General features: G+C 51.1%; 1 protein-coding gene across 2 annotated transcripts in view; it reads left to right on the forward strand.

Annotated features, from left to right (window-relative positions):
- Positions 1 to 25,461, forward strand: part of RALY (RALY heterogeneous nuclear ribonucleoprotein) — a 125,250-nt gene that overhangs the window by 83,961 nt on the left and 15,828 nt on the right. For both annotated transcript variants that reach the window (XM_040609230.1, XM_040609231.1), the window contains exon 3: positions 21,991 to 22,255. In XM_040609230.1, coding sequence (XP_040465164.1) covers positions 22,000 to 22,255 — 256 coding nt within the window. In that variant the 5' untranslated portion in view covers positions 21,991 to 21,999. The remainder of the gene's footprint in view (positions 1 to 21,990; positions 22,256 to 25,461) is intronic.

Raw genomic sequence — 25,461 nt, forward strand, 5'->3', positions numbered from 1 at the left:
CTGCGCTCAGCCAGTGATGGGCAGTGCCACCCGGCACTTGAAACGGGGACACTGTGTTTGTCTCACTTGCGATGGGGCGCAGGGTGCTGCCCCCTGAAGCTGGCAGGGAGGACCACTGCCTTCCCACTGCCACACTCCCACCAGCCACCAGCACGGCTGCTGGGAAGGTGATAGGTGGCAACCCTGGAAATAAATTGGGAGTCACAGAAAGCAGCAGAGCTACACCACCTCCAAAATTAGGGCAACGAGAGACAGACAGACAGGAGCACTGCTAGGGTATCATCACAGTGATGACTGATTTTTGTGCAGGAGTGAACGACAGATCAGAGCGGGACATGCAGCCCCTTTCAGCCAGGAACAGCGCAAGTGAACCAGGGGCAGTCTGACTCCAAAGACCTTAGGACGGTGGTCACGCTACGGGGAACTGGAAAACCCAGTGGAGCATCCTTGCTGCCCATCTTCTAGGCTTTATGGCAGGGATTTTGTAACTTAACTGAAACACCTGAAACCATTGAATTCCATTAACAGCCCTAATCTGTTTTAATTTCTTTTAACTTTGCATAGGGTTTTTGAAGTATAAGTAGGTTAACAGGTTTAATACTCTAGTTCATACCCTCTGGCATGAACCTATTTTCATTATGGTTTATGACACTGCAGGGGAGGCTGAACTACGTAAAAACGTATATCACAATTTATACCTCTCTTCACCCCTGTTGCTACTTTAAACCAAAACCTATGTTATCTGTTTGCAGCAGGTTGGTTATGTTGGTACACAGCTGTGAGCCAAGGGCACCACCGTGGCCTGTGAAGTGCTGAGGGATGTTTAGCTCTGCTGCTGCTTTTAGCGTTGGTGCCGTCTGTGACCATCAGTGGCTGGGTGCGTTCCTCGGTGGGGTTGCACGTAACAGTCGTGGGATTTGTGCCGGGAAGACTGAATGCTGTGGTGGCCACATGGGTAGCAGAAGACAGGCTCCACCAGGCTGAGGATGTAGAGGTTGTCTGATGAAAATCTGGCTGCGTCTGCATTAGAACAAAAATCCTAAATCAGTTAAAATAAAATTCTGTGCATCTCAGACTGTGAGCCATTCAGAAGGGTCACGAGGTTAATTGTAGAGAGCCAAATACTTCTCACTTGCTAATTCTCTTCTGATGTCATATTTAGTGTCTACTCTGCACTGAAATCTCTGGACTTGGGTAGGTTTTACTAGCAGAAGTAATGTAAAAAAGCCACCGCTGCAGTGCTGTGCCCTGGGACCATCTGCCCGCTCCCCTGTGGCGCGGAGAGACCAGCTCAGCCCCGATCCAGCTGCACCTCAGTCTGTGGCTGAGGGAAGTGCCTGCATTTGGGCAAGAGCCCTTCAGCCAGCCAAGCCTGCTTTCCATCCTCCTTGCATCTCAGGGATGGATTCTGCTTTCTGATACATGTCAGAATCATGCAACCGCTCTGCCTTGCTGACTTGACAGGGACAGTGAGCCGCCTGTATTACAGTACCTTTAGCCCTGCGCGTATTAATCTTCCTCTGACTGTCTTTGTTTTTCATGTCAAATGCAGGGGAGGCTGGGTGCTCTTTGGTGTTATTCTCACGCGTGATGGCGGACACAGCAAATTCCACCTCTTCCGCCCCAAGAGGTGCAGGACTGTCAGGAGCACCCTTGGGACCCTGGGCGTAAGGGATACGCAAGCAGAGCAGATTCCTGCAGAGGCGGGGGCCCTGGCAGCCTGGCTCATCAGTGTTGCAGACAGGGGTCTGGCTGTGAGCCCCGTTTGGTGCTGGGGTCTGAAGTGTTGAGAGGGTTTCTAGAAGTGCTGCAGCTCTGCACAGTCTGGGTGGGTGTTTGGAGACAGGTCTCTGCAAACCCATGAGGATGAGTCTTCCTTGTTACATTTCTCATGAGAAATTATCTGGGGTGCACAAGTCAGCGGGAACTGAGGATGGAGAAAACCATGTTTGAAAGAGTCAGCATGGAAAGACACCTGCGATGGGAATCGCTTCCCGTTCTGCAGGAGCTGTGTTCAGGGCCAAGGACAAAGCTGCAGAAACAAGCCTGGGGAAGACATCTTCTGGGCGCCTGTACCCAGGGCAGGGACGCTCCAGCCTTTGCAGGCTGCTCAGCACCACCCATCCTGCCTTTTCCTTCTCTGCCAGATCCGTGCTGGGGAAAATGGAAAGGGAAAAATGTATTCTTGACTTGTAAGCCCCACTTTGGAAAACCTTCAAGGGCTCTTCCCATCCCCTGCTTTTTATGGGCTCAGTTAAATTTTGTTTTAACCAGGATACTAAACTGGCCCAAGCTACCAGTTAGCGTGAGAAATAACACAGCCCTCCCAGAGGCAGGGATGGGGGGTGAAAGAAAGGGGAGAGCTCGGCAGGGTGTAGCCGATGCTGAGCTAAAACATTGCCCATATGGCTGTGGAAAATAAGATATCTGGACTTTATTCTGTCTGCAAGTGCTCCAGTGGGACTTTCTGCATGCTTTGGGGAGTAGTGTTCAGCCTACTCCAAAATATAATTTTTAGTCAATGAACTACTCATCTGGAAATGTGCTTCCCAGCTTTACTCTAGCAGTGCTTTATTCACTGTGTTCATAAAACCATATTCTCTACCCATCCTATTGCCCCCATTCTCTCTCTTCACCTAATTTGTACAGGAGCAAATGAGAGATGCCTTTGTCTCTGCACCGTATAAAATATACATTAGTACTTTCACATGGGATGAGCCAGCCCTTTTACTGGTCAAATAACCTTGCTTCAGAATAAATTTTCCCACTTTCCTGTGGGAGAAAGCCCTCACTCCATTCATTTTTTAAACATCCCTTGTAAATTAAGAACTTGGTATTTTCTAAAGCCCTTCACTTCCCTGGCTCATCATTTGTAAGCTTCTAATCCCTTTAATCTTTCTAGTCAGGAGGCGCCCAGGCAGCAGGGAGCTTTGTAAAGGTGTGGAAATCTCACCAGATTCCTGTGTAATGCCCTCCTGCTCTGTGCTCAGGGTAGCCCTGCGGTGGCCCATTACCAGGCTGCTGGAGGCAGGTTGAGGGAGGGCAATGCCAAACGTGCCGGAGATGTCATGAGGTGAAAGCTAGTTAAGAAGAAAGGGATCTCTTTCTAAACCCACTGCGAGTCCCTTTCCCACCTTCTGGGGCTTTTATCTGTCTCCCTCACAGCACGTTCGAGGTGGACCATCCATCTCCTTCACTGTAAGCCCCAGCAGGGGCCAGGGACAGCATTGCTGCGCTGCCCGTAGTAGATAGCAAATTCCACGTGAGAGCTCCAGGCACAATCTGTGCAGAGCATCAAGGTGGCCAGGTTTGAGCTTGGCTGTAATTTTTATGTCTGTAGCTATTTAATGCCTCTATTTGCCCATCTCCTCCTTGTTCAGCTACATTGTGTTTCCAGAGGAATCAGTGAATTAAATAGTGAATACTGGAATTTCCAGAGGTGTTTTATTGCCCAAATGGACAACTAACTCAAAAGAGTACACCTGAAATGTGATGAAGGCACGAATTCTCTAGTTCATGGCTTAGCAACATAACTTCTGCAGAAATAAACCAAACTCTTCGGTTTGGCAGCGGTAGATCTTTGTTTTAGCAAAACTCAGTCCCAAATTCTAGGGCATTTTGCCTGAACAAGGATGACTAATTTGGCAGCCTGATTCCCAACAGCACTGCTGAGAGTTTGCCAAGCAGGCTGGCTGGGGAGATCCCCCACATCAAGCCAGTCCCAACTGGCCATGCTCTGGCAGGTTGACATGTCAAAGAAATGCAAGTATGACAAGGAAGCACAAGAGTGACAGTGAGGGGATGGGGAACGGTTCCCACGATGGGGACATGGCCATCTCTTAGTAAGCTGCTGGGCAGGTTACAGGTTCCCACCCACCTTTCATGTCTCCTTGAGCTGGGGGCATCCTTTATGCCATGTTGGCTGTGCAAGAGGGCCGGTTGTAAGGTCCCGTTTTCCTGTAGGAGCTTTGTTGGGCAGCCAGGCAGGGAGCTCTTACACCAAGGATTAGCCAGCTCGAGCAGCTGAGAGTGGCTTTGCAGCCCCGGAGCTGTGGGAGCTTTGTGCTTTCTGTGGCAGTGGGGATGCTGGCGGTGGGAAGGTGCACCACATTTTCACCACCTCACTTAGGTCCATCTCATTCCACATATGCCAGCTCCTGAGGTTAGCCATGCTAGCTCAAGAGGCACTCCTCCCAGCTTACCCCCCGGCTCTCTGAGTGAAGCCCCTGTGCTGCAGTGTCTCCTTTCCCACACGGCTTGATGCCCTTCAGCAGCATCATTAACTCTGCTCATATAAAGATCCACCAAAGGGAAATAAAGGTGGAGGGACATGGTAGCAGCAAGGTATTTCCATAATCCTCCAGGGTGGTGCAGCCCTGCTTCCACCTTCTAGGTTCTGCCTTTTTGTATAAGAAAAAGCTCCGTTATGAGTGGTTGCGGCAACCAAGACTTCTCTCAGCCTTCTTGTCTCTGTGCCGTTCCTCCTTGTCCATGAATAACCGGTCCAACAGAACATCTCTGTTTTCTGCCAGGTGAATGTCTGTGCAACATCCCTGGCTCAGGCCCCTAGGCAAGCAGCTAACCTGCGGAGACATCAAGTCACGTTGGCCAGTGGGTACCCCTGTCTCTAGGGAGTTGTCTGCAGGAACTTTCACCCACAGCTTCCTTCTGATGCTAGTGCTTGATCTAGCATCTGTGGCTCCCAAACTCCTCTGGATCTTGCTTCTCCTTACCTGCTCGCAGGGCACTACACCCGATCTATAACACACATGTGCAGGCAGAAGAGGCACTGTCAGCTCCTGCTTGTGCACAGCACAAGAGACACGTGCCATTCATTGCAGCCCATTCCTGTCCCAGAGAAATTCCTCTGCAGGGTACACGCACGCCACATGCTGCCTCCTGAAAATGTGGCTGCGATCGCATGCATTTGGTACCACTGCATACTCAGCACTTCATCTTCTGCTCTGCAGCAGAGCCAGGAGAAGCCGCAGCTGAATTGATCTCAATGCAGGACTGTAGAGCAGAGAAAGAAATGGCATCAGGCACGGTTTCAGGCAGCAAAAAGGAAAAAAAAAAAGAAGTCATGCTGTTAGTTCACATGTTCTTACTATATTTTTGCCAGTGATCTCAACAGAGCAGTGATAGTTGCATCAGGATCCGCCTCTGTGTGGGCATGCAGGAGGGCAGTGGCTCATGAGCCAGGAAAGGAGCGGTTCAGAGCACCCATCTCTACTCGCATAGCTGGCCACCTGAAGTATAAACTAACAGGTTTTTGTTCACATGGAATGAGAATTGAACCGTGAACGAAACAGCGCAGTGTCTCTTCCCTGCTCAGTTTTAATGATGCCAACAGCATCACTGGCACTGGACTGAAATTAGGATCCATCTGGTAATAGCGACTGTCAAAAAACAAATGAAAATGTGGATTTAATTTCAAAGAGAGTTGAAAGCGGATGTCCTGTAAATGGGGGAACTAGTAATTTAACAGCCAAAGGCACATTCTTAAAGGTGTTAGGGGTCTAGATAAAGTGTTACAACTGACATGAGCTTTAGCAAGGCAACTGGATCACCTCCTGCTTCTTTCAGCACATCCTGTTGTCGGTGGAGGGAGGAGAACTCCTCTGGCAGTGAAACAGGAGGGAAAAAATGCAGCATGTGCATGAGCAGTCATGTGTATGATAAAGTGCTGAATAAATTTATCAAGTCAAATTATCCCTTAATCTGACCACCTATATAAATCAGGCCCTGGGACTGCCCTGAATTCCGTATTGAACTAACATGTAAACAGTAGCAGGTTTTTCAGGAAAATAATCTGCCTTGCTTTAAAAACAATAGAGAATCTATCAAAACAAGCAGTCTCTCAGGCTGATTACCCACCGTGTTAAGCATTTGTACCTTGCTTATAATCTGAGTTTCTCTAGCTTCATCTTCCAGCTGCTGGATGCTGCCATGCCTTGGTCCAGCCGATTGATAAACTCTCTTTTCCATTTGTGCTTTCCATAATGGCACTTACAGCCCCTGGCCAAGCCACCAGGTAAATTCTTCTTTGTCAAGCAACAAAGATTTTGTAAGAAGTATGTTTTCCAATCCTTGAATAATTCCTATGACTGAGCTGTCTCCAAATTGTCTGTGTTTTCCTTGGATTTTGAGCAGGAATCGTTCTGCCAGAGCCAAAAGCAGAATTACTGATGCCTCCTCAAACCGTTGTCTGGTCTGATCACCCCAGGACTTACTGAGCCATTCTGGGTCCAGGTAGTTTTCTGCAATAAGCTCGAGCACTTTCCAGAGCTTTTGCTTGCCGAAAGAGGGAAAAACATGTGCGCCAAGTCAAACATCTTGAAGTCTAAGTTCATTGATACTATTATTACCTCTGTAAACCCAGCTTGGGTTCTTATTGTAAAATGATCTCGCTTTACTTGACAAGGTGCATATTCCATATATGTGAGTTGATTGGCATTAATGATCTTACAGACATTATATATAGCAACTATCACTGTCATCACTTGCATTTACAGGTTGCTTTTCATCAGGGTGATTTGCAGCCATGAACAAATGTTCATGACTTCATATTGAACCCAAAAAGCAACCCCTTTATGCTGATGTGGACTGGCACAGGGAGGTTAAAGATCCTGTGAAAGAAAGGATTTCTCCCAGCTTTCCTGTGTAAGATGTTCTCATGGATGCTTTAAAGGATGAGGTTTTCACCTCCTTACATGAAGGATGATCAGCACCCTTAATGCAGTGCCCTCCCAATTTCAGCTGTCCTCCCAAACTGGCAGTCAGCTGCAGAGACAAAGTGTATGTGAGCCATATAGACAAGTTAAGAAATTAACTTTGGAGAAAGTGACTGCCGTGATATTTACTCCTCTCCGCTCAGGAGCGAGAGGTCAGCTGGCCAGGCAGGGCTGTGGAAAAATGCCTCTGCAAAGCCAGAAAGATAAACATGACTGTTTATGAATTCTGCCTTTGGAAAAAAAAAAAAAAAGTTTTAAATAGCCTGATGTGATAAAAGCTGACTTGATGCCCCATAAGCTGCAGGTATCAGAAAGCAAGCCATCTTTTTTGCCCATCACATCCCTGGTCTGTCCCAAACGCTCCTGTGGGGCACTGCTCTCAGGGAGCTGCAGAACATTCCCACGGGTGGGACATCCTCAGCCAGTGGTTCTCGGGGGGGGGACGGGGGGGGGGGGACGGGGACGGACGACACCTGTTCCCTTGGGGCAAAGGCAGACCCCTGAGGGCCAACACGTTCAGTAGGTGACCCTTGATGAAGAGCCTCCTGAACCCACACAGCCTCTTTGAGAAACCCACAGAAGGTTTCTCCAGGCTCCTGGAGTTCACCTGCCTCGCACCAGCTGATGAAGAGTCCTCGCCATCCCCATGGACTCAGCAGCTGGTCTTTCCCTCCCTCACCTTCTTCCCTAGTTGGGTTTTAAAAAGATGGGATTTTTTTCCTCTTTTGTCTTTATTTCTGCCAAAGTTTTTAGGAAATATATGCTGTTGTCCACTGCAAAGGTGGGGGAGAGAGTTGTGTTTTGCAAAATCAAACCAGGTTTCACAGTATCACCTGGTGCCACGAGAAGGTGCTGGTTACCAGTGGCGTCCCAGTATAGGCATGAAGCGTGAATGCCAAGTGCTGCCCCTTTGCCATTACAGTAGTCCACCTGCAAAGAGCAAAACAGCTATCACTTTGACCTAAGAGAATTAAAGTCTTGTGGATGGACAGAGGTTAGGAAAACACTTAAAAATGGAATTTTCTTGGTTTCTCTGTCTGTAATGCTGGTTCTGCAGTAGTGAGTTCCTAAGCAATAACTGTGTGTTGTGGAGAAGTGTTGGCATGTTTCAGACTCCTGTATAAAATATAAATGCATAACATCATAAAACATCCTCCTTGCCTTTCCCAGAATCAGACTCTCACAAGATCACTTGATGTATCGCATGGGTTTATTTGTGCCGTGGCTGTGGGTGCATCAGTGTGTGTGTCTGCATGCACAACCAGCACCCTCGCAAAGTGGAACGTGAGGGAACGGCTGAAACGCCACCACAGCGAACCATGAAGGTTTCGTAAACCAGCTTGAATTCCCCATTTAACTTCATTAGCTTCGGTTCATCAAAGAGCCCGTGCTCGGCTCTGGACTGTCGGCACAGCAATGGCACGAACTCCCTCGTTATTTATGACGTGGTGCCCAGTGGAACAGAGCAGCACAATTCGCACCCAGCTTGTTTAGCATTTGCAGATGAGCACTAACCAGAGATGCAAGTGTGGGTTGGTTGCCCAGGGTTTATCAGTTAGTCAACAGCACGTTCCCTGCGAGGGTTCGTCATCCATCAGACTGGAACAAGCCCTGGGCACCCGCGTGCTTCAGCGTGCGTGGAAGGTGCACGGTGCGCTCTGTGGCAGGAGCAACGTGGCGGCTGCGTTCCGGGGGGATGAAAATAACGCAGGCAGGGCAGGGGGAACTCAAGGTTATGAAAATGAAATCATTCTTCTTTTGCTTTTCCAATGACTGCTACTGTTAAAATGAGTAATTGTGGAGCAGTTGTGTTGAGACAGATCTGTTTCTGCTCACAGTTCTTGGTGATAGTCAAAGATGTCCTACGCAGCAAGGAAAGCAAACACCCACTGAAAGTCATGCTGACTCAGGCAATTCTTCAGAGATCTGGAGATCAGTGACGGTGGACACACCATTGTGGTGGTGGCATGATGGTGGCAGCCAGTTTTGCTGATAAAAGATCAGATTTGGTAGGGTTACATAGGATAAAATAGGGTTAACAGGCTAGACGCCTGCTTACTTCTGGGTGGTCGGGCAGGGTGAGTGAAAGGTGCGCGGGGGGGTGTCAGCCGCACGTTTTCGGGGGACCAAAGGCAGTTCTTTCCGCCGAGCAGGCACATTAGCCCCGTGCTGGCATGACGGCAGTGGTTAGGTGTTGGAGATGCAGAGCTCCTGACACAGCAGTCCAGCCCCACCGCTGAGTCACGGCCGCAGCGCCATGGCCCTGCTCTGGTGTGGCTCCTTCAGGGCACCTCCAGTGGGCTCTGACAGAGAAAAGCTTGGGGAGAAGCTTGTCCCAAAGATTTTAGTGATAGCTTCTGTGGCCTGGGAAAGCGAGATTTGCCATTGTGAACGCTCCCTCCACCATGCCCAACAAATTAAAGCCAAACAGGCAGTAAACTTCCATGGGCCATTACCCGTCTCACAGAGGAAGTTAAGTGTGATGAGGGCCAAATTGCCATTTAATGTGATCTAATTGATTTTATTAGCTGTTGTGTTAACAAGAAGCTCTGCGGTGTTCCCCCGACATCACCCAGGCGGTCTGGTAACATGTGGTGCGTGCTCTTCCCCAGTGGTGGGCGAGCACTGGGAGTTGCTGGTGGTCATCAGCTCTGGCTGTAACCCACCTGGGGCTGGTCCCCAGGGTTAGGGTTAGGGAAGGGATGCTGCAGAGACCTGGGGAGTTTCTACCTTCCTGCCATGACTCAGGGGCCAGGAGCTTGGTCCTGACTTTCCTGGGGTATTTGGGAGCCCTGTGTGGGTGGGAGGCAGCAGGAGTGCCCGTTTGGTGAAGGCAAGCTGTTCAGCATCCCACGGGAAGGGCAAGGTTGAGCAGCCCATGCTGGTGGGAAGCTGCAGAGTGCCCACAGAGCCAGTGAGCGCTCGGTGCCTGGCATGGAAATTTGGCTTTAACTGGATGCCTCCGTGGGGATGATATGTGATGCCCCATCCCAGAGCTGAGACAACAGGCCATGCCAGGCTCTGCTGGCTTTGCCACTGGGATAGGAAAGGTGGCCCTGGGTCCTGCACCCCAGGCAGCTCTCTTGTACTCTGTACACCGCTGGCTGCTCTGCTGGCAAGCCCAGGCTCTCCGTGCTTCGTGTTCCTGCTCCTTGTGCTGTCAGGAGCCTCCCAGGGCGGGGGGTGAGGCACAGCTGGGTGAGCTGGGCTCTCCCACCTGCTGGGCTGGCCGCACTGGGGCAGGTCGCTGAGCCTTTCCGTGTCCGCAGGGCTTTGTGGCTGCCCCAGTGTGAAAGGCTTCGCCGGCAGTGGCAGCCAGGGCAGCACAGCCCTTGGCACTAACTGTGTCCTTTGCCACTGTGCTGCAAGCAAAGGGAAAAAAAAAAAAAAAAAAGCAAGCTGAATTTTTAATTTAGGGCAGCCCTTCAGTGTGCCTCCTGCTTGGGAAGCCAGGAGCTGCTCCACCTCCCCAGAGGAGGGCCCGAGGCGCAATTAACGTTGATGAAGCCGCGTGCAGTAGCCAGTGATGCCCTGCACGCATGCAAAGTGTTATTTATTCCTGACTCCCTCTCAGCCTGGTGCTGTGGCAGTGAAACCCGCCAGCTCTGACTAATGGTCCCAGCAGCTGTGTAGGATATTTGAGTTGCTTTTCGTTTACGGATTCAGTGGGTCCCTGGTAATTGGAACGTGGCAACTTCTAACACATAACAGATGATACGGCGGTGGAGGGAATTTGTCATTGCTTCACTCCCCTAGGGCAAGAAGGGCTCATAAGTCACAGCTGACAAATCTTTTAATGACTTTTAAACTTCATTTACAGAAAAGAATGACCATAATCAACAAACAATGATGGGTTACTAATCTTTCTGTATTATTAAAAAAGGGGCATGTGTCTTTACCCCTTCTATGGCAGCTTCACATTGAGAAGGAAAGGGTGATGCTGTCCCAGAGAAGGGCTGGCAGAGTGTGAAGGGATGAAAACTGCATCAAAGGGGAGCCCCGAGAGACCGCACGGTCCTGAACCATCACACATAGTCACACTATGCAAGACTGGCATGACAATATTCATGGGGAAGGAGAGCAGTAGATGATGCACTTTCAGCCCAGGCTTTGACTCAAAGCCCACCGATGTGGGTGGGAAAATCACCAGACCCACCGGTCACCTCTGGGCTGTGGGCGAGCCGGTGCGGGGGCAGCACAGCTCGTGGGAGCAGGTGTATCCTCTCCGAACCCAGGCTTTCCTTTAGCCTTTGCACCCACGCAGCTGGAGAGGGAAATACTAGCGAATGGGGAGCAGGATTTATGATTTTTCAGGAGGAAGGGAATGGCTGCCAACATAGGTCTTGCTCTAGCGGTCACCTCGAGCAGCTCAGCTCTTTTCAGGTCTCCCTCTGCCATCACTGCAGGCTGCAACCCTCCCATCTGAGATGCTTTCCCTGGGGTGAAGGTGCTTCCCCTGGTCTCTCTGGAGCCTTGGAGGTGGCATTTAGGGCAACCAAACCTCACCAAATCCCACTGGAAGTGGAGCCCACATCCCAGCGAATTTACAGAGAGATGTATCTTAATCATTTATGTCATTCTGCATATTTAAAGTGTCTGCAATAATTTTGAAAGGCAGTCAGCTGATAATTAACTCTGAGAGAGGAAAGGAGCATGTCAAAAACCTCAGCTGTTAAAGAATTGAGGGTTAGTGTGCCAAGAACGAGCAACTTGCTCCTGCTCTGTGCTCCCCAAGGCTCCCCATCTCCTGTCCTCCCTCCCCCACCAGCACAGTCTCTGGGGAGCGGGTGCCTGCCCTCGGTGATACCCATGACATCGAGTCCTGTGAGGGGGGGGGGGAGGGGGACATGACGACAGTCAGCTGCTTTTCTCTGTAGAAAAACATGGACAAGCATTTTGGAGGACCAGTCTGGTCTGGGTCCCAGAGGGACCCCTTCGATCTGCGGGCGGTGACGGTGCTGGCGGTGTCCTCAGCTCATGGGTTTGTCCCATCTCCTGGCATTTGGGCTTTGCTAAAATGCCCAGCAGCGGGAAGCGCGTGGTGATGTGGAAATCCCTGACTTCTGCTAGGCCATTCAGACAAGCCAGCCATAGCCCTCACGGCTTGGAAGAGGCAGGGGCGGCCGCAGGAGCACAGCAGAAACTGGGGAGTGAGCAGGACCAGTTTGGCTGGGACCAGAGCAGCATTTGCGTGTTAAAAAAGCCGTGGCACCAAGATGCAGGGCTTCTGCTTAGAAGACACCGGTGGAGCTAAATGAGAATTGGGTCAGTGGGCCAGAGGGTGCTGTACCGGGAGCTGAGCACTGGGCTCACAGACAGCCGGACAGGGAGCCCCACGCTCCCACCGCTCCGGGTCCCCTGCCGCACGCAGGAGATGCAGAAAGCAGCGGCAAAGATGCCGGTTCATTAACAGCTGAGAAAGTTCCCAGAAAGTTCACTTGTTTTTCCTCATAAATAAATCATTTGCTGTTAAAACAACATTTGGGCTGATGGAGGGGGGGGGTTGTTCATTAAGGAGCATCAAGTCAATAGGTGGCTGATGAGAACCTGTCTCCACTGTGTACAAGTAGGGGAGAGGGGGATGGTAACATTGTGTTTTCCTATTACACTGTGAATAATAAAGAATTAAAGAATAATTCTCAAGAAATTAGTCATGGCCAGCCATTAATGAGCATCTCGGTAACACACTAATGAGCTAGCTTCAGATGCCTGTAAAAAAGGACTTTAATTAGATTAATACATGTAGCATTGTCCATAGCCCCAGTAGGTAATCATCAGGTTTTGCACCAGTGGGATTACAGATGACATTCTATTTAATTGCTGTTTCCTTTTCATTTTCTTTCCTTTTTTTTTTTTTTGCTTTTAAAGATTCTTTCCTCCAAAGAATTCTGTTTCTGTTCTCGAACATAACCTAAATGTTATCCATGGAATTCTGCATGTGAAAGTGCTGCCAGACTGGGCTTATCTGATTCAATTGACCTTTAAAATTTATTTTGCTGCTGTCAAAAAGAATGTTAGTCTGTTCACGAGAGATTTCCAAGACGATTAGAAGCAGAGACTCCTGAAAAGTCTACTTGTTGCGTATTCTGCAATCAAAGGATGATCCTAGCAGGGTTTTTTCAGGAGAAAAATGCCTTCATTTGAAATATATTTTCATGAATAAGCAGAGTCCAGAAAAGTTCCATGCGAATGAGGTATGCAGGTTCAAGTAGACAGCCAAAGAGCTGCTGAGGAGCTGTCCTGGCAGGTTGAAGCCCCGGGAGTTGATCCATGTAGGCTTCAGAAGAAGCCCCAATTCTTGCTTCTAGCACAGTACTGATGGTGGGATTTCTTTTTTGGCCTCGTAAACTGTCAGGACTCTCATGTTTTAAATGCAGTGTTGTTAGCATGGGAACCCCACATTTAACCTGCCAAGATTGATAGCTGCCTGAAAATCCCGGTCAGTGCATGACAGACACCCGTGTTTGCAAAGGAATTGGGCTCTGAACCGAAGGGCAGGGTGGGGGGCCAGGCACTGTGGATGCTCCGCGCTGTCACACGGCACTGCTGGTGGGACAGCTTTTGTCTCTCTGGCCCAAGGAGGGACTTCGGCTTATCAGGCAGACGGGGGAAGGCATCACCAGGTCAGCAGCACTGCTGTAAAGGCAGAGCATCGTGACCCCACGGTGAGGGGCACGTATATGTACATACCTCTGGTGTCTGCCATACGGGAGCCGTGTCCTGCCCCACAGCGAGCCCTCGGAGTTCCAGCATGGCTGCAGGCGTGTGTGCAGTGAGCTGGGCAGCGTTTGGAGCGAGCCCCACAGTTGTGGGGACAGGCAGGGTGAGGAGCAGTGCTGCTGCAGGGGCTGCTTGGATGGATCTCAGGAGTTTCCAGCCATAGGTGATCCCTTTATCACACTCATTAGGAAGGATTTAAGGCTCTAATGAATACATTTTTAAGCTTTCTATAGGCATGAATAATATGTAGGACAGATGGTTATGAGCCACAGCTATAAACTATATGCTGACCTGATAGACTTTGTAACCATTGTACCTTTAACAATTTGATTAAATGGTTGTTAAAGCAGCTATTGATTATTTATTGCTCCTTTATGAAGGGCTTACCAGTTGCACTGAAATTTAAATCAGAGCCAGGTTTGCAAAGGATTGGCAGGATTTCTCCAGTTCACAATGACTTGTTGTTTTAATTAAAAATTAAACAAGGAGGCTATTTGCATAGCAAGACAGATAGTTGAAGGAAGATTATGAAGGAGCTAATTCTGTTCACGCTTCTGTGTGCTCAACATCAATTTGTCTGGGCAGCATCACCCTGCATCAGACAGGAGTGAATCCCAAATTTGTGGAGATAGCACTCAAAACCAGAGAGGTGAAGGAAACTAGTCATGCCTCGCTCCCCGCCGTCGGGCACAGAGGCACCAGCACCCCCGCGTTTGCAGGTCCTGGTGCTTCAGCAGTAGGTGGCATAAGCCAGCGTGTGGTGGTGATGGTGTGCTGCAGCTGCACGAGGCCGGAGCGGCTCTGGGGGAGGATGCGCCGATGTACGAATTCACAGTGCATCAGACACGGCGTAAAGCAGGATGGATCAAGGGGACAGTCAGCCCCTCCTGCCAAAGCCCTGAAAAATGCAGAACTTGGCATCTGCCACAAGCTGATGGTGTCAATCTGGATTATTTGCTTACGTCCTGCAGCAAATGTGCTGTAATGAACCCGACTTGGCTGCTGTTTTCTCTCCCTCCCACTCAGTAGCTTTGCTTTTTCCTCCATACAGCCCAGGTGGGCAGGGTGGGCGCAGGGGGTGGGTGGGCAGCAGCTACTCGCCCCGTAAATTATAAACGGAGTGCGGAGTGCTCAGTGCAGGGCAGGCGGCGAGGTCGGGCTATGAACACGGCTGTGACCCCCGCTGTCAGCAAGGCAGTAATTGCTGGGTGCTCTGCCGTGGCCCGGGGTGCTGCAGGTGCTGCAGGTGCATCGCTCTGTGTGTCGTTACAGGCAGTCCCCGTCCAGAGCTGTTACAACAGCGCTGTCTCCCGTCGTGTCAGGAGTTAACACAATTTCATTCTGCCAAGGAAAACAAGACGTGCAGGGTGGAAACTGGGCTTGAACTGGGCTCGCCACCTAAGCCCGCAGAGCCTCGTGCTCGGGAGGAGGAAACGCTGTCCTCAGGCAGAAAGTGGTCCGCACAGCAAGAATGCCCGGGGGGCTGTGGGGGTGCACGGGGGGGCGCAGGGTGGCATCAGTGCCTTCTCCATCTCTGCTACAGCCACGCTCACACAGCCCTGATGGGGTGGCTGGGTATGGAGAGTGGAGGGGGGGGGAGTGTGTGACAGCGGGGAGTCCCAGGCTGGGGGGTGTGAGAGGTGGCCACCTCTGCGATCGGGTCGGTCATTGCTGTTGGCACAGCCTGAGTCTGGACAGGTCTGGGCTGACTCCCCTGCAAAGTGGAGCCCTGGGAAGCGTTTGGGAAAATTCACATACCCTGTACAAGGAGCCCCTTATCTGATGGGAGGTGGGACACCCCAAAATTGCACTCAAGGGACCCAAGGACCTTCCCTGTCTTGCAGGAAAAGCATCATCCCTTACTGGGCTGTGCTCAGTTGCACTTTACAGGGAGAAAAAGATTCGCAAAGGGAACCCACAGCTTCGCAACAAGCTGGTCTGGCTCCTGCGGAGCTCATCTCCAGCTTTCTGGCCCTTCCAGCTCGCTCAGCGTAATGGAGATTTCCCCAAAAGGCAGACCTGGTCCTGCAGAACTAGTCTTATAATTGTGACATCTTTGTCTGTCCCCTTCTTTAATAACTTGCTGGTGCCTTAACAGTCACATTTGGGAGAATCGAAGTTGTTTTCCCCATAAAACCCAGGGACACGTTTCCTTCCAGTTTATTCAATTTATTGAACCACACAACAGTGAGCAGGGACTTTCCGTTCTCTGGGAGGAGGGCTGAGCCCCTCTGGGTTTCTGAGCAGGACTTGTTGGGGACTTAGAAGTTATTAAAAAGATTGCAGGGTTTGTGTTGGTTATTAAACTAATGCTTTGGAGCTTGGCTCTGGTGTTTGGGGACTCACTAGCAAATTACTCACAGCTCTTGGGGGAGGAATGATTGGCACCTGGGGTAGTAGGGACTTTGCTTTTAAATGCATGCGCTTGCGTTTCTGTGCTATCAGTGGTGCTGTGGCAGTGCAATCAGTGGGGTCCCTCTGTCTTGTAGCTGGCCATGTTTCTGTTTGAAACTGCTTTTTTGTTTTTGTTTTTTTGCTACAAGAAGGACTGTTTTAGTCAGAAATCCCTCAGAGCCAAGGTTCTGGGTTGATCGCTGCCCCCAGCAAAATGCTGGCCATGTGACAGCCATGCCAATTGTTTTTTGCTGGGGCATGTTGACTGCCCTGTTCCTCCCTAAAAATTGTCTTTCTGGCTACTGGCAAGAAAGTGGCAAGGAAGATGTATGGACATTAAAGGTTAGGGATGAAAGCAGCAGATAACCTCCACAAAGCAGTGAGGTGGTGCAGAATTGGGTTTTGTCCTGTGCAAGAGTAACTAGAGGGTTAAAGAAGACCCAAACCAAGCTTCAGCTGTCACTCCAGCCTGCGAGCTGTGTTGCGCCAGCCCTGGCAGCGGAGCTGGGGACCACCCAGCTCTCACTGAAGCATAGCGGATGCACCACAGGCTCTGACATCCATCACATCTGCTTGGTTTGCTGGTGCTTTTTTCAGCACCCCAAATGCCAAATTGTCCCCAAACTGGCAGGGAGCAGATCTGGCCCTTTGCCCCATGCCAGAGGTCCCTGCAGGGCATCTGCATTTGTCATCTGACTCCCAGTGGTAAGCCACCAAGTTGGGAAAACTTGTTACTGGATGGAGATGGGGACAGGATGAATAAACCGCATCTCCCCTTTTGTGAACAAGCGTGATAAGAGGAGAATAACAGCCTGGCTGCATGTTGCCGTCACGCTGAAATAAAGACCTTTCTGCAGGACAGAGTGGTGGGGCTCGGTCGTTTTTCTTTGCCGATGCTGCCTTTGACAGTTCGTCACTAAAACGGAGGCCCCTGGGGTTTTCAGACACCTGGCTCTCAATTAAACAGCTAATCTGTGAAGCAAGGCACTTAAAGCAGGGAGGAAAAATAGCTTATCAAGTGAACCAGCTCTGGCCTTGGGCTGTTACCGGATTGAATATCAATATTTTTAAGGGATTCCTGAATGTTAGTGGCAGCAGGGACTGTGGCATTTTTTTCCAACCGTGCTGTCCTAGGAAGAGAGGAGAAGGGCTGGCAGGGAGACAACTTTGTTGGTGGGAGCCTGCGTACCTCCGAGCGCTGCAGCACCCGGACGGGGGCACGTACGGGCAGGCTCAGCCTCTCCTCGAGCACAGGAGCTTTGTGGGACCTCAGAGCCGTCCTCACCATCCCTAAGAAATGGCACAGGGGATCCTTGACTTTTGGGGGTCCGAAGCTCAGTTAATCCTGTGTTGTGTTTTCTTCTCAGCCTGGCAGTAGCAAACAGGTTTCTTTGTGCCGTGCATAGCGGGGTGGTAAATCCATGGAGAGCTGTGGTCCTGGGATCTGTGGTAGGGTCAGGGTGCAGGGATGATGGTCGAAGGGTGGTTGGAGAGCCCTGGGGCGGTGCAGCCTAGGTGCAGATGGATGTGTTTCTGGAGTCACCATGGTGTGGCTTGGCTGCTGTCCCCTGTAGAGCTTGCAGGTTCCCTCGCCATGTAGAGGGATACGGGACACACAGGACAGAAGGATGGATCTTCTGACAGTCTCATCCTTAATTCTCCCTAAGCCTTCGGGGTCGTTTGGGAGTGGGAGATATCATTAGGATGTTTCTGTAAGTGTTGGTGAGGCTGGTGGCACAATCCCCTCCACCCCAGACCTCTCCTGTCTGCGCCTCAGTTTCCCTTGCAGAAAATAGGGATAGTCATACTAATATTTCCTTGGTGTTCCCTAGGGTCCTACTGATGAAGGACCCCTTTATACATTCATTTATCTATCTCCAGGCATTATTACTGGTTGCTTTTTGTCTTGTTCTCTTTTCCAGTTTAAGTCTGTCTTGTGGCAGTTGTGGGTCGGGGAATGAAAGGTAAAATAATAGCTGTGAAAATGCATCTGCTAAGACAGTGATAGTTACTAAAACATTAATCAGTTTATTAACCAGTAATATGTCTCTGCTGCGTATATTTTTCTAATCAGAGATATCACCAAGATACTGTGCTCTGGCTCATACCCAGGGGGTTTTACATGGCGTATCAAAGAGATAGTGGCTTGAGAAGACCCTGTACTCCGTAGCCCTGCACTGGTGAGCTGTGCTGTTCCAGTGGAAGGGACACTCTGCCGATACGCATGGTTGCTGTGCTGATTTAGTCTGGGCACAATGCAAAGTGCTCTGTTGGAATGCAGTTAGGTGGAGTATGAAATATTAATATAAAATGATTAAAATATCCTTTTCCAGTTCTTGCAGTAAGGGGGCCAATAAGTGATGCGAAATGAATATTGTGTGTAAGAAGAAATGCTAAATGAAGGGGACAGGGAAGGCAAGGGAGGCTGTTTTCTCCAGGGGGTGCTGGGCTTGCATGGCCATTAGTAGAGCACTTTGCACAGGGTTATTGAACACACAGTGCTGAGTGTTAGAAGCTGCAAAATGAGAGCCGTGCAGGCCAGTTGTTAAATGGAGGCCATCAGTGATGGTGCGCAAAACCTCAGAGCAATGCCATGCTGGAAGCCCAGAGTCCCAGCCCCCAGCCTTGGACAACGCTACCTGCCAAACACCTGCTCCCTGCCTGGGCAGGGCAGCGGCCGGAGGGCAGATGGTGCTGGGAGAGCATCCTGTCTGCAGAGGCGTTGGTCCCCGTTGGCTTCCTCCCAAGTCTTTCCCAGCTGCATGGCCATCACCTTGCCTGACCTTGAGTTTGCCATCTGGTGGCCCCGTACCATCGCTCGGCAGCCACAGGCACGTATCCCGCGCAGACCTGCGTGTCCTGAGATGGCCCCAGGGATGGAAGGCTGCCTGGTGAGAAAGGATCTGGGGTGCTGGCTGGCAGACAGCTGAACATGAGCCAGCAGTGTGCCCAGGTGGCCAGGGAGGCCAACAGCATCCCAGCAGGGCCAGGGCAGTGCCCGTCCCCCCGTGCTCGCACTGGTGCGGCCGCATCTGAAACCCTGTGTGCAGGATTGGGCCCCTCGCTCCGGGAGGGATGTGGAGGGGCTGGAGTATGTCCAGGGATGGGCAGCGGGGTTGGGGCACAAGGCTGACGGGGGGTGGCTGGGGGAGCTGGGGGCATTCAGCCTGGAAAGGAGGGGGCTCAGGGGGGACCTGATTGCTCCCTACAGCTCCCTTCTCCAAAGAAACAAGCAATAGCACGAGAGGAACCAGCCTCAGGTTGCCCCAGGGAGGTTTGATTGGATCTAAGGAAATATTTCTTCTCCAAAAGGGTGGTCAAGCACTAGGACAGGCTGCCCAAGGAGGGGGTTGAGTCCCCATCCCTGGAGGTTTCTAAAAGATGTGTAGATGTGGTGCTTGGGGACATGGGTTAGTGATGGACTTGGCAGTGCTGGGTTAACGCTTGGTCCCAATGATCTTAGGTGTCTTTTCCAACATAAATGATTCTAAGATTCTATGATTTCTGCAAAACAAGTCCTTGAGACTCAAGCTGGGTACCCAAAGTGACCAAACAGCTGAAAACAGCCTGGGCTTTCCCACTGTTTCTCCACCTCTGCACCAGGAAAGGGGACAGTTCTCTTTGTGAACCTCTTCTTGACTGCACTGCAAAAATATGTTCAAATAGATAGCATTAAACAAGTGTTGTTATATAGGTTGGAACTTGGAAGAACCTGAAGATGTTGGGCACCACTTGCCAAAGATGTGAGAATTTAAATCACTTAGATGCCTTTAGAAGTCCTCTCCTTTGGTTATTTTTTTCTGTGTTTTTAGTAACACTGTCTGCCAGGAATTGTTTTTAAAGTAATAAAACAAAGTCTCCAGGTCTTTTAAGCCGTAAGGTTGAAAGGGAAAATATAATGAGCCAAACTCAGACAAGTCTAACTTTTTTTTTTATTGGATTTAGCAGGGAGATCATTTCCAGCCTCAGTGGTAGGTTAATAGAGTCACAGAGGTTAGAGCTGGATGGGATTTATTGTGCCATGACATCTTCCCTCTGCTCCACGTGGAGAATCAGCCTTGCCAGGTATCTCCAACACTCTCTCTGGTCTGGCTTTAAATGTTCAGTCCTTTGTGTTCTCAAAATTAAAAAAGCGGAGGTCTGCACGTCGCAGCTTTGTCTGTTGAGAGCTGCTTGATTGCAGTCGGTGTTCAAAGGCTCCATGTCTGCCCGGGCTGGGCTGCATGCACCATCTGCCTGCGGCGCTGGGTGCATCTCCCCTGTGTCTCCTCACCTCATGCTGGTCTGAAGTTCTAAACCCTCGAGCTGCAGAGGCAGTGGCTGTGGGCACTGCATTTGGTGCTTGTCTGCATGGGTGGAAGTACCCTCGGGCAGGGTGGGACTACAGGCAGGAGCAGCCCCTGCTGGTATCCCAAGGGGCTGGTCCACCAGCTCAGAAGGACATCCATCACCTGAGGAGCCAAAATGGGGTTCACCTGGAAAAGGGGTGAGATGGATGCAATGAAGTTATCCCCCGTAACAGGTTTAAGAGGAGATGGAAACAACCAGAGATTCCATGTTCTGTGGGGAAGGTCTTTGCAGAAGACAAGGAAGAAGGAGGACCTGGGGTTTTTGAAAATCTTGGGTGCAACCCCAAAAAGCACGTTGGGAAATGTGACCATTTCCCGGGCTCTGCCTGCCTAGCGAGGAGTGTAGTAAATACTTAACTGTGTGTTTCAGGGCTTGGCAAAGCCAGAGCATCACACACTGCCAGTGTCAGTGCCTCGGGCTGCAGGCAAGCAGAGCCTGCCAGGGCTTGGGGACCAGGGTGGCTGGGTCCACAGGAGCTGTACCCATGCAGTCGGGGACAGCTGCCACTGTCCCCAACTCAGACCAAGCTGCTCAGACAAACCTGGGCTTTGAGCCCAGAGACTCAAAACCCCGAAGCCAGGCAGTGCCTTAGCTCTGCCCAGTGCCAGGGCAGACACTGGGGACCACCAGGGAGGGGACAGCATGGCCCTGCGGTAGCAGTGTCGTCCCCTGTGCCAGGCATAGGGACTGCCTGGAGTTGTGGACACCCTGGTGGCATTGCCCAGGGTGCTGGGAGTACCTGTGGGCGCTGCTGGAAGGGGCTGGGGAAGACCAGCACCTCAGCGTGCATCACAAAATACCTTCCACAGCTCTGAGCTGGCTTTTCCCAGGTAAAAACCACAGACTATGTGGGCAGGACACCATAGTGATCCCAAAGCATCCCCTCTGCTTCTGGAAGATGAAAATTGAACTGATGTCTTCGGGCAGCTGTAGTTTTTGCTGCAGAAATGTGAACAGGCAGCCTGGTGGGCAGCCAGACTAGCTTTAATTTCACAGTTTCCAGCCCTGTCCTTTGGTCCTCTTAGTCCTCAGAGGTGGCGCCCATCCTCAGGGACTGCCTATGAAGTACCCCAGGCGAGAAACTTGGAGGATCAGGCTTTGCAGCTATGGAAGCTTGTGGCTTCCCTGCTGATGGCTGCCTGATTTCCAGGCTAACAGTGACACCGCCTGTTTGCACAGATTTCAGCTCAGAGCCCAGCGTGTAAATGCGCTCACAGGCAGCAGGGTGCAGATATCAGATAGGAGCACGTGAGCTGCTTCGTTTCTTAAATCTTTTCATTTGCATCCGGAAAACTCAAGTCCTCTTCCAGCTGCAGCTGCGGATCGGAGGGGATGAGGCTGTCCCTGTGCGCGGTGAGAGCTGGGGGGTGCTGGGCGGGGGGGGCCCGGAAAGGTGGGCTTGGACCCAGGCACTGAACGCAGACTGCTTTAAAAAGAGCAGTCCTTTGAATTACAACTACGTATAGAGAGGTAAATGCTTTTGTATAATAGCATTAAAGCTTTTACTTAGATGTAAAATATGTTTAACTCTTGTTTTGTCCCCTAAAAGCAGCCAGCTGCCACCCAGAGGGTCAGCCTGATGAACAGCTTTCCAGCAGGAGCTCTGCGCTGGCAGTGACAGTTGCTCCCCGACACAGAGGGGCTCTCAGAGATGGGACCCCCTCAGCTTTGTCTCGGAGTTGAGAAGCTGGTTCCCTCGCTCCAGGCTTGCTGGGAGATTTAATCCCCACTCCGTTTTGTAAGACAGGCAGTTCCCTTGCACACCTTCCTGACTCCCGATTTCTTCGTTCAGGTGTTCAAGATGTCATTGAAGGTGCAGACAAGCAACATCACGAACAAGAATGACCCCAAGTCCATCAACTCCAGAGTCTTCATTGGCAACCTCAACACAGCAGTGGTCAAGAAGTCAGATGTGGAGACCATTTTCTCCAAGTACGGCCGAGTGGTGGGCTGCTCCGTTCACAAGGGCTACGCCTTCGTACAGTACTCCAACGAGAGGCACGCACGCGCTGCTGTCCTGGGCGAGAACGGGCGCGTGCTTGCCGGCCAGACGCTGGGTAAGTAATTTCTTCAGACATTTTGAGTGTCTGGGTGCAACATGAGTTGGTTGCTCTATAGGGTAAGGTCAAGGGGTGGCCAGTCCAAAGTCCAGCTGAGACATGGATCTCATGATGGACCCAGTGATGACTGAGCAGGACCATAGTGACAAGGCAGGTCCGGGGCCAGGCTGGGAAGTCAGGCAGTGGGTCGGGATCAGCGGGGTCCGTGGCCAGGCACAGCCACCGCTGTGCCAGAGCAGGGGACCAGCACTCCCACTGCACAGCTTCAGTAGGGCTGGAGGCTCTGGGCTCACACATGGGTGGGGGTCAGAAGCGGTCGTGGCCATTCAGGCGTGTTCTCCCCTCAGGGCTGTGACACTGTGGCCCAAAAGCTGATGTTATGGAGTGTGATTATAGAAGCTAAAACACAGTTCTGAATCACCCCATGTCCTTGTCCTTGGTCTGGTGGGGAAGAGCAAGGGTGGGAGAAGACATTTCTTGTTCCCTTGCCGCACCAGGTCTTACCCTTTGCCTTTCAGGAGAGGTGACAGTCTAACTCGGACTAGCTCGGACTAACTTTAGCCGGCTGATATTAAATGAGATAACTTCCCCCCCTAGACACATGAAAGTCTCTGGTCCGCACTGCTGTGTGATAAGAAATAACAAGCAAAAAGATCTCAGTGGCTCCCAGCTGCATCTTATTTTGCAGATTGCTCTGAAGTGTCACATGCTGAGAAGCTTTTGTCACCAGCTCTAAGCTGAGAATTGAAACTGGAAGCAGTATTTTAATGAAAAATTGTTATTTCCCAGCCTGCTGTAGGCAGGGGTCATTGGGCACCCGGGAAAGCGATTTGCAGCCCGTTCCCACCCTGCTTCTGTCCCAGCAGTCTGAAATAAAAAGTTGCATGCTGGTCTGATCTTTGAGGCTATTTCCATCCGTGGGTTATTCATACACCAGAAACTTCTTTTCACTTCTCCTATGGTCCAGAAAGCGGAGCTGCAGACCGAGGCGAAGCGCAGCGTGCCAGCCCAGGCATCACCCACGTGTGCATGTGGATGTGACAAAGAGGGCCTTGGGGAGCGAAGGAGCTCGTTTTGATGCTCCAGACAGATACTGAAGATACAGCTAAGAGACAGGCAGTGCCTGCCCGCTTAGCTGAAGAAAGAGATTAAAGGTTTACCGTGATAGGAACTTGTTACTCTCCTCAGTGCTGGTCCCAGAGGTCTGGCATGCCAGCAGGACAAAAGGACTGTATTAGAGCTGGGAATCATACCTGTGCTGGACAAGGTGCAAGCTCAGCTCCCTTTCATCTGCCGTCCCTTCATGGGCCAGTCCTACCACAGAAGAGCTCAGCAGCCTTTCCTTGGCTGCTCATGGACCTCTGTAAACAGAGGGACGCTCCCCTTTCAGGAGGGTCCAGCAGAGGAGAGCTGAACAAGGTGATTAGAGAATGTCTTTGCACAAACGAAGGTAGAAGGTCCCCCATACAGGAGAGGAGGATATGCCTGGATGTGAGCAGGAGGGATGGATGGTGCCTTGGGGTGGTGGGCAGATGGATTCAGTGATGCAGAGGAGGGAGCCAAAATGGGAATGAGATGCAGTATCTGTCCAGGCTGATGTGCGTGCTGAACTCTTGTCTCTCCTTGTTCACTGTCACGGGAACCCTGAGGAGTCTGACTGCCCCATCACCACTATAGGTTGAAAGTATAAACCTCCTGGTCTGTCCGCACGCCCTGACGAAGGCTCTGCAGGGCTATTTCTAGCAGTGCATACCAGCAAATTGAGCTACTTGTTGTCATTATCCACCACTGGGCTTTCATTGCGTCTCCCTTGAAGGGTGTTAATCAGCATGGTGCTGTCATTAGCTCTCTGTTTTGCAAGAAAAGTGACTGGCAGCTGGCAAGACCATTGTGACAGCAAAAAGGGTTCACGACAAGGGAACTGGATCTGAGCAGGGGTGTGTTCTGGGGTGCACCAAGGAAGAATTTATTCCTCTCTTCCTTTACAGCAAACAGCACAGCCGGAAGCACTGCATTGCTGGACAGCCTAAGGCAGCCGCATGCGTAGTGCTCACGTGGGCAGCAGCTGCCCGTGGACCTGTCCTGTGGCCGTGCACGTCCTCGGTGGCATTCAGCTCGTCTGCATGGCCCTTAGCACTTGAGGATGGCAGGGTGGAGGGTGAGAGGCAGCAAAGAAAACACACACGCTGATCTGAATGTGCCTCCAGAGGAGCATTCAGTGCAATAGCTGAGCGACACCCTAACACCACACTTGCTATGCAAGTTTATAAACAGGCCAAGCTCCACTTCAGTGGGGATGATGTCTCTTGGCAGTCCAGGGAACTGCACAAGACACCTGGGCAGTGGGAGCAGGTCCGTGCTCCTCCAGAGCCATGTCCCACGTGTGCAGCCTGTGCTCCTCCTGCTCGGGTTGCTTCCGCAGTGCTGCAGCTCGTGCTCCCAAAGGTGGTTTTCTTGGTTATTAATGAAGTCATCCAACTGCTCAATTGGGATCATTTTGCAAGCTCTTTATTTTGATGGGGAGTGGACCAGCCTGTCTGTGCTGGAGAAGCCGGCAGGGAATTTGCTTACTCCTGGGCCAGGAAGCGAAGAGGAGGTGAGGCGGCGTGCTCCCAGTAGCTCACCTCTCGCAGTTAGATTGCCAGGCTCTCGGCAGCCTCCGCGAAATCGGATGCATCACTTGACTGTCGTGTGAAAAGCATGTTTGGCACCAAGGCCAAGGAGAGAAATTTCCTCAGTGGATTAGAAGAGCTCGTTCTCACCTCCCCTGGTAGAATATGCTCCTCCAAGGTCAGCCAGGGTGGCTGCAGGCGTGTGCCTACAGCCCGTGCAGCTTCTGACGCGGCCCAGACCACGGTGATGCCCGGCTGGCTCACGCCTAGCGTTCATTTTTATTCTAGAAGGAGCAAGGAATAAATGATTGGCAGTTAGCAGCATGCAGCGGGCTTATATATTGTCTGTGCCTTATCATAACCGCCCCGGATCCTCCTGAGAAGCCTGTTCTGAATTTGTACGTGTGGGTTAGACCGTGTGCAGGGCACTGACTTCAAAAACAAATGGTCAGTAGCTTTGTAAAGGAGGAGAGGCTTGCCGAGGGTGAGGATGTATGTGCCTTCTTGTGGAGGTCCAGCAGGGCCCCAGTCGCGCTGGAAGCAGGTGGAAATGTGGTGGGAGGGTGGAGGAGGCCGTTCCTGCCGCTGGCA

This window comes from Falco naumanni, chromosome 10 (genome assembly GCF_017639655.2).
Source record: "Falco naumanni isolate bFalNau1 chromosome 10, bFalNau1.pat, whole genome shotgun sequence".
Taxonomy (NCBI): Eukaryota; Metazoa; Chordata; class Aves; order Falconiformes; family Falconidae; genus Falco; species Falco naumanni.